At 39.7% G+C, this 9,635-nt stretch overlaps 1 protein-coding gene and 1 long non-coding RNA gene across 2 annotated transcripts; both read right to left on the bottom strand.

The window, feature by feature from the left end:
- Positions 1–360: 360 nt before the first annotated feature.
- Positions 361–1,789, bottom strand: LOC135530108 (uncharacterized). Its single transcript, XR_010453802.1, has 2 exons — positions 1,538–1,789; positions 361–1,186 (listed from the first exon to the last, which is right to left on the bottom strand). It is a non-coding gene; the product is annotated as an uncharacterized LOC135530108 (long non-coding RNA).
- A 112-nt stretch (positions 1,790–1,901) lies between these two features.
- LOC135530107 (uncharacterized) lies at positions 1,902–9,635 on the bottom strand. Its single transcript, XM_064958498.1, has 3 exons — positions 9,577–9,635; positions 3,052–3,117; positions 1,902–2,857 (listed from the first exon to the last, which is right to left on the bottom strand). Exons 2-3 carry the CDS (start codon positions 3,062–3,064, stop codon positions 1,902–1,904), a joined length of 969 nt encoding a protein of 322 aa, XP_064814570.1. The 5' UTR covers positions 3,065–3,117; positions 9,577–9,635.

Consider the following 9,635-nt stretch of genomic DNA (forward strand, 5'->3'; position numbering starts at 1 on the left):
AATATTACGACAAACAAGCCTATTGGTCAGAAAATGTTGTTCAGCATTCTCGCAATTCATAACCACTGTCTTAAGATAGCATTGGAAATGAGGATCTGTAGTACAAATAGTTCCACATTAGAATTTGTCAGTGTTGCTATACATTGAAAACGTGAAGAATTATGACACTAAATTGTGAGTCAGATGTGCCACCTTCGGATTAATACAAATTTGAATCGGAACTTCACTTATATTAGTCTGGTCAGCACTTACCTCTTCTCTTTGATCAACAAATCAACAAGTCCAATGAAGAAATAAACATTCTACTAAAAGGGTATACTTCATAGCTCACAAGAAACCAACAACACACACCACACATCATTTTCAACTGCAATAAAACTTTATAAAAACAGCATTCATTGGAACATGGTGATGATAAATTAACATTTGCCTAACTAGAATAACAAGTAGATTAATATTAATTAATTGGCCCAGTGTCGTCCGGGTCAGGGTTTGGCCGGGGTAGGTCGTCATTGTAAATAAGAATTTGTTCTTAACTAACTTCACAATTTAAATAAAGGTCAGTTGTAAGCTGCGACCCCTTACAACTGTCTTTACTCCATCTCTTCAGAAAGAGACTCTTCATCCACCTCCAAGATCGAGGGCAGTGATGGAGAGACACAGTGGGAAGAAAGGCCCAGACTTAAAGTTAACGTCCCAGTGAATGGGCTTCACTCTCTTCCTGCGCTCTCGTTGGCTATTCTCCCATTCCCGCTCGGCCTTGGCACGGTATGGCAGGCATGTGCCACCGCTTGATTGGAGTCTGTTCTTCCTTAGGGAACAAGGCGGTCAAGAGGATTTCAACGGGGCACTTCTCGCCCGCCTCTCCTACTGGTCAGGTAAGGGGAGGGGTCGGTGCGACCTGTGTGGCTGGGCGTATGTCTGGGCAGGGGGTGACAGCCATCATCTCGCCTACGTTAGCTGGGTGGCAGACTGAAGGTGGACCACAGAGGAACATCCTCTCAGTGCTACTGAAGGACAGGTGCTCAGAGGGTAATATGATTTGTTTGTCACCCAGTTGTTCTGGTAGCTGCTGGTCCAGCATAGCAGACCGGATCTGTAAGAGCTGGATCCTCTTCGACACACGCCGTGATCTGGTGTTGGCAGGCCGGGCTGGCACTGGGGAGGCAGGTGGGGTGTTACGCCCCTGAAAACAGGGGAGAAATAATCACGAGAGTGATACGGTGTTGTATTCTCAATTTAACTTTAGGTTCAATCTTTACAAAAGTAACACATTACAAAACAACAGAAAACCCATTATACAAATAACACAGCAAAATATCCTATTAACAACGTACATGTTCATTCACAATCGACATAAAATGGCAGCTACTCTCAGTACGATGCTATTCTTCACTTCAACCGAGCAGGGCTAATGTTACTCTCTTCAAACTTAACTCTAACTTCCTCAAGACGTTACTAAAACACACCTTAAACACTCTTGACATGTTAGCGAGTTATAACATTTAAATTCCTATTTTTATCATCAATAAAGTACCTGAAAACAGGGGAGAAACAATCACGAGAGTGATACGGTGTTGTGTTCTCAATTTAACTTTAAATTCAATGAGAAAAGACCGCGATTTTTCCCCAGGAATATGGGTGGAGACCAGAGCAATCGATCTCCGGCTCATAGATTAAGAGCATTTCGTAGATCACAGATTAACACTTTTAGGCACCACAAAATAAAGTAATCAATATAACGTTTACACATTACTCTCACAATTCGTACCCTTTGACAGATTTGAACTTTAACACAATGATATGAATGTTATCAATCTCTATCAACTAATACTGAATGCATCTTTTTAACCTGAATTTACTAATACTTTTTAATGTATAACAGGCTATGAATATTTCCTTTAACCTGTCACAGGGGCAGGCACTCGGCTGGAAGGAACCGGAGAAGCAGATGGAGTAGGCACCAGAAGGTCAGGTACATAGCTGACCATTGGGGTAGGCAATGGGATGGCCATCTGGGCAGGGGAGGCTGACAATGCAATGGTTGGCAGCACATGGAAGGAATTGGTGCTCTCCCTCCCATCCATGGAGTTTATAAGATCTAAGGTCTGGTTAGGGAACCTCAGAGTGCTGCCATCAGTATGTCTTGTTGTCCTACCTATCCCGGTCTTGGGTCGAGCCAGGCTTCTGCTGGCCTGGACCTCCGGCTGGAGGACATCCACAGGAGAACATAGCCGCTGCAAGAGTCTGCCGTCGGACAGAGACCGTCTGGCCTGAGCAGGAGGAGAGCGGGGCCTTTGGTCCTGGATGATAGACCTCTGGAGAGGATTGGCCTGGATCCTGACCTCAGACTGGCTGCATGGAGTCCCAGATAAAGGAGCTACTGCCTTGGCTGCAGTGGAGCATATTTTGGGGCTCCTAGGGATGCTTCCTGATGTCTGTGGTCTGCTGGATTTAACATCTGGCTCCTTCTTGGGGCTGGAGGTAAATGTGCTCCCTCCGGTTTTGGTTTTAACCTGACCCAGACGCTCGCTACCCATCTGTCCCTCCAGCTGCAGACGAGGCATGCGAGGCACCTTGAGGGTGTTTTTGTTCCTTTGGGCATTGAGAGAGGTCACAGTGAGCATTGGGAGCCTGATGGGTGGAATGGCCATTGGAAGCCTTCCCATGTCAGCCCTCTCTTTAGTCACATCCATGTTGTGGAAGTGGGATCGGCTATTCTTTCTCCCTGGCGGCATTGGCTGTAGGACAATATCACTGGCACACCGGACACTGAGGATGTCTGTCAGGCTGTTCTCAGAACTGTTCTGACTGGTCTCTTGTGTCCTCGTCCTGGACTTCCCTCTGTCTTTCATGGCTGTGAGAGTCACAGTGGAAGAGCAAACAACATGTTTGAGAATAAGAATATAGAATAAATTACATATATTACAATAGAATTTGATCAAAGTTGTAATTATAAACTAGTGTTTTTCCACTTTCAAAGGACATTCCAATTCCTGCCAAAATGTTCACAAATTCATAAAAATGAAAGATTCACAGACTAAGACCTACCTTCAATTTGCATTTCCAGATAATTTGCACACGTAGGATTTGACTGTACAGTTTCAACAATATATTCTTGAAAACAGAAACACAAGACAACAATACCTAGTTTAAAAATATATTTTTTTGTCACAAATCACAAAACATAACATTTTCTTAGTTATAACATAGTTATTGATCAAATAAAGTTGTCATAAGATAAAAGTAGTGTATTTGAGATTATTTCATTATATTATAGGTCCTACATCAGATATGGAAGAGCATCAATGACCTGTCTATGAAATGTCGTATTTTAACAAAAGAATGCTTCATTATGATATCATGTACATTATGACATAGCAGCCGTGCACATCATAAAAGTTTAAAACCACTTGAATAGGAATGAAATGTCCAATTAAATACAATAGGCCTAAATCAACAATTGAATAAAAACAATACTTTGACAGTAATTATTCAGTTTATTGGCTTTTATTTTCACTCCAGCAGTGGTTTTGAATTAATTAAAATGAGAGTAGGCCTAGTGAGTTTAGTAGAACTCGATCGCTCATTGAAAACCTGTGTGGAACGTTTGCAGTTTACGCCACACAGACACCTTTGAAAAAAATTCACGATTTCAGTTTCATATTCAATTTATCAGCATATATGCACGACAAATAAATTCCCAGTACTCAAATAAATCTGAAAATCGCAATTATCTATTTATTATAGCATCCTCTTAGAATGAGAATCACTGTGGTGTCAATGTTTTTGATTATGTCCAAGTAGGAACATTGCTACAGGTATTTTAACTTCTATACTATAATAGTAGTAGTTGTGTGTCTTTTCTTGTCGTGCATTCGTTTTGAGTCAACGCTAATCCCACAATATTTTGGTCCCATTCGGTATTAGCACCGTCAGCCAATGGGGAAGTGACATGCCTGATGCCTAAATTGATGTTGTCGACCAAACACATTTCAATTTCACTTTAGAAATACAATAAATAGCCTGTTAATTTGTCCACAAAACAAGTTCATAAATTATATGTTGGCTTCAGGTCTCCAACTCAACCAAAAATGAAAATGAAAGAATGGAATTAAGCCAGTGTCTTAGATTGAAGTATCCAAGCAGTAAATATATTCTTTAAATGTTGAAATTTGGAAGCGTTGTCAACTAAACACAATTCAATATTACTTTTGTAATACAGTAAATAGCCATCTTACAAACTAATGTAACAGTATTTATTCAACCTTAAAATAAGTAACAGATCCATGGCCACATTTTGAGGCTACTGTAACTATACATTTATTCGTATGTAATGTTCATCATATAAAGCGTGCATGTTCAAGACAGCATGCATACTGTAGGTTGTGGCGGACCTGTGGAGAAATTCACAATTGATGTTGTCTAAGTAGAATATCGAACGACATTGATGACTTGCACCATGTACCTTTAATGTATTCTCAACTTCAAACCAAGTAATTTGGTTTCGCTATTTGATGAAGCACAGTGTGGTTTCGTCGCCAGGGGTGCGATTCCCACGGGTGACCAGTGTGACCGTATGCTAAATGACTAAAATGTAAATAACCAGTCATGGAAAAAGTACTCAATCGTCATACTTGAGTAAAAGTAAAGTTACCTTAGTAGAAAATGACTCAAATAAAAGTGAAAGTCAGCCAATAAAATTTACCTGAGTAAAAGTCTAAAAGTATTTGGTTTTAAATATACTTCAGTATCAAAAGTAAATGTAGTTTCTAAAATATACTTAAGTATCAAAAGTAGAAGTATGAATTTAAAATTCCTTAAATTAAGCAAATCAGAGTCACACTCAGACATCATTTAAAAACAAAGAATTTGTGTTTAGTGATTTGTGAGTCCGCCAGATCAGAGGCAGTAGGGATGTTCTCTTGATAAGTGTGGGAATTGGACCATTTTCGGTCCTGCTAAGCATTCAAAATGTAATGAGTACTTTTGGGGGTCAGGGAAAATATATGGAGTAAAAAGTACATCATATTCTTTAGAAATGTTAAGTAAAAGTAAAATATGTCAAAAACATAAATAATAAAGTACAGATACAGGGTAATGTCAAGAAAACTTGAACCAGGTTGTGTAGACAAACATTGCAATTAGTGCCATAATGATTAAGTTAATTAGAATTCATTAGTGAAAATGTTTTTAAAAAACAATTGTTTATGGCATATTAAATATATTAGGCTATTGTTATCGTATAGAAACATCATTGAATATAGTACATCATATGAGCATCCGCATACATTATTGTTTAATTCAATTTCACATATTTAATTGTTTCGTATTTTATTTCATATTTGTTACATGTAATCTTTTGGTTCAAACCTTAATCTATAATGAGCATCATCAACAGGGGGAACATATTAGGTGTACACTAGTAAGCTGTAGAAAGATTATATACATTTATAAGGCTTGTTCATAAAAGAAGGAATTGTACACAAGAAGGGCCTGAGATCAAAGTCAATATTCAGACCACTAGGGGTCAATGTTTTTAGGGAGGATATCCTGTAAGGCTCCCTTTGTCGGCTTTTCCACATGAACAGATGATGAGATAGATTACTCCCGTGGTTTTGCATGAGATGATTACCCCTAACAGGGATGTTTCGACCTGTATGTGGGTGTCTGAAGAAGGATGTTTTTATAATGCTATTGCACTGTGCGCATGATCCACATTTGTAGTTCCCATTTGGGATAGGTGTCAAGAGTGTGAGTGAGCTCAGGGGGCATGTCAGATCTCACCAAGCTATCTCCAATATTGTGACCACGCTTATAGACCACCAGCAGGGATTCCTTGAAGGTGTGCAATTATTTTTTTTGTCTGATTGCAGTCCTTTTTCAGGATTGCTTTCATTTTCTCCGAACCCTTGGTGTATTTAGTGCAAAAGATGGTTGCGTTGTTTTTCTTCTTTGGTTGAGTTTTAAGTAATTCCTCTCTTGGTTTTTGAGATATTTTCATCATTGCAACATCAAGAGTTTTGTCCTTGTTGCCTTTCATTTTGAATTGAAATGTCATTCTTTTTAGCATTGCTGTCAAAATCTGTCTGGTGGCCACAGATTTGTTTGATCCTGCATAACTGACTGTATGGTTGACCATTCTTGAGGGGAAGGGGATGCATACTATTCACACATAGCAAGGTATTGCGGTCTGTGGGCTTTGTATATAAGTCTGTGTGTACTGCATCATTCTATTTGATGATCCATAAGTCCAGGTAGTGTATTTTTCTCTCATCAGTCTGCATGGTGATTTTGAGGTATTCAGAGCTCTCGTTTAGTAGAGTTTGGAATTCATTTAGTTCCTGCTGACTTCCTTCCCAGAGCACAAAGACATCATCTATGTATCTCTTCCATAGGATGATTTTAGAAACTTTCCCTGCAGAAGGCACAGTGATGCAGAAACGTGGGGAAATACCCAATAAATTACTGGGAGCTTATATATGGAGTGAGCGACTTTATTTTGATATAAAGTATTTAAGTAAAAATACTTTAAAGTACTGTATCTGTACTTTATTATTTATGTTTTTGACATACTTTACACTTAACAACATTCCTAAAGAATATAATGTACTTTTTACTCAATACATTTTCCCTGACATCCAAAAGTTCATTACATGTATGACAATTGAGACTTTCGGAAATGGCTAAGCTCTAACAAGACGCGTCTGCGTAGCGTCCTCAAACTTTCAAACCTTTTTAAGGCATTTGACATGGTTTACCTGTTCGTCAATAGTGAGTTGGAAGTTAAAACATCTATTATATCGCCAAATTAAAAGATTCCCAATATGTCAAAGCCACAGACAAGGCATGGAAAAATGCCCCTCTCTGACAGCCCTTCTTCGGATTCGGCAGATGCTTGCTCGGATGAAACACCAGCATGGTTCAGAATGGAGATAGATGGACAAGGGTATAACAAAAATCCAAGAGACACTTTCTGAACACCTCAGCAAAATTGATGTACTGGTCGATAAACTCCACGGAGACCAGATAGTCACAAAGGGACGAGTGACAAAGTTAGAAAAAGCCCATGCTGACCACCAGGCTGTCATCCCGGACGTCCACGAGGAAGTGGACCAAAAATACAAGAAGTGAGAAGATGCCATCTGTAAACTCGAGGAGAAATTTGATTATTAGAAAAATTTCCAAAGGCGATCGAATTTGAGACTTCAAGGTTTCCCAGAGGCCGTGGAGGGAAGAGACGCGATCTGCTTTCTACAGGAATGGATTCCCAAAATTCTGGATCTACCCCTCCCGCGCACCCACTGGAGATCGAGAGGGCCCATCGCACCCTACGGAGGCGGCTGCCTGGCCAGGTTGCACCCAGGGCATTTGGCATTACATTTCTACACTACCAGAACAAGGTTCGCATCCTCTCTGCTGCCCGAGCAAAGGGAGAGCTCAAGTATGGAGATGCCAGAATCATGATCTTTCCGGATCTTTCTCCCACACTACACAAGAGGAAGATGGCTTTCTCCCCACTGAAGAGACTTCTACGTCAGTCTGGCTTGGCATACGGCCTGAGCTACCCAGCGACTTTGTGGATCGAAACCAAGAATGCTGAGCGCACATTTGACTCTGTGAAGATGGCTGAAACATACATGAGGAAAGAACTTCCTGACTTGTTCACGTCTACTACATCCCGAGGAACTGTCTTTTGAACTTGGATACAGTGGATAGTGAACTGTTAGCACATGATGAAACAACGAAATTACTCATATGATCGACTGGCTGGATGGCTGGCTAGATGGCTAGCGCGATAATGACTAGCGAGGTAAAGTTGGATGTTAGCTAATGTTGGTTGTGCTACTTAGCCAGCTCGCTAAGTTTACAAGGTTGTAGCTTTAGCTACTATACGTCCACACTATGCCAGGTAGTTACAATTTTTCTGTATACTTTAATTTATGCAGAGAGGTCCAGTCGGGTTTGATTAAATAGTTATGTGACTTTTGACTGGGTTTCAAGCCTAACTATGTTTATTTTACTTCAGGGAATTTAAGCTACTATTACGTTTGCTGGCTTGTTTATTGTTAGAGATATATGCTAGCGTTACTGATACCGAGACCGGGATAAGTTACTCGCTGGCTGCCTATTTGCCAACTAGCTGATAGCATACGTGTGTGTGTGTGTGCGTATATATATATAATATTTCTTTGGGGGACAGTGAACTCAGGAGGATGGTGATTGTTTAACTACTTGTCCCTATTTTATGAGAGATGATTGTTATCGTCTGTTAAAGGTTTCCATTTATACATCATTGCTTGATGTCTTTTATCCTGACCTGCTGAGGTGCATTTGTGGTCATCGCTTTTGTCGCCTCGCGGCACAGGTCTCAGGGCGCATAGGGGAATGCCGATTGGTTGACATTTGGGTGTGCGTGTAGGCTCTGTTGGTGACTATGAACGCACACAAGGTTTTTATTGTTGTTGTTGAGACATGCTCAAGTTGGGCTAAATAGTCCAATCATTATTGTTGTAATCAAATTGTATTTTGTTACTTGACTAACAATATTTTTATGCTACAAGGAACAGTCAATGTACTTCTAATTCCATATACATATAATATACATATAATATACATACAATTTAATTTAGAATTATACATATACATATAATTTAGAATTAAACTAATTAGAGCGATGCTATGCATAGTAGGTACATCTAGTTTAAAGACTAGCATCTAAGGATATGGGTTCTTTCACTCCCTCAGTTGGGGAGGGTGTTGGGTGGGTTTGTGGTAGGGTCAGGGTATTAGCTCAGGAGATGTTTACTACTTTAAAACTTTCATAATTTTATTTTGTACAAGTTGTATACACTCAATGCAATTTTGTTTCTTTCCTTTTCCCTATTTCTTATTTTCTTTAAAGATGTCTGCACCTAATAACTACACTTTTATGACACTTAACATTAGAGGTACTAAATGCCCAGACAAGCGCAAACGCATTCTGTATTATCTAAAGCAGCATAAGGTTGATATAGCTCTTCTTCAGGAGACACACCTGACTGACTCTGAGCATGATAAACTAAAGAGAGTGGGTGGACCAAGTGTACTATTCATCTTTCACCTCTCGGGTAAGAGGGGTGGCCATACTCATTAATAAGCATTGCCCCTTTCAGATACAATCTCAGATTAAAGACAAAGGGGGAAGGTTTGTGATCATTCAAGGTTTCATTAATACTGAGCCCATTACCATTGTGAATGTGTATGGTCCTAACCATGATGATCCTACATTTTACCAAGACATCTTTTTAATGTAAATATGCCCATCATCAGAGATAATAATGGCAGGCGATTTTAACTTGGTACTGGACCCTTCCAGTGATAGATCTTCCTCTAATAGTACCAACCTCACACAGGAAGCTAAAATGTTAAAAGCAGAAATTAAACACTTTGGACTCGTAGACTTATGGAGATTTCACAACCAAAGGGTTAAAGAATACTCATTTTACTCCCCTGTCCATAACAATTACTCTAGAAGAGACTTATTTCTTATTCCTGCAGCCAGGGGAAGTTTAACTACTGTGTGTAAGTACTTACCAAGATGTATATCAGATCATTCTGCCCTGCTGTCTTCAGTACCCGTCAGTAGAGCACAG

Source organism: Oncorhynchus masou, unplaced genomic scaffold (genome assembly GCF_036934945.1).
Source record: "Oncorhynchus masou masou isolate Uvic2021 unplaced genomic scaffold, UVic_Omas_1.1 unplaced_scaffold_1257, whole genome shotgun sequence".
Classification (NCBI taxonomy): domain Eukaryota; kingdom Metazoa; phylum Chordata; class Actinopteri; order Salmoniformes; family Salmonidae; genus Oncorhynchus; species Oncorhynchus masou.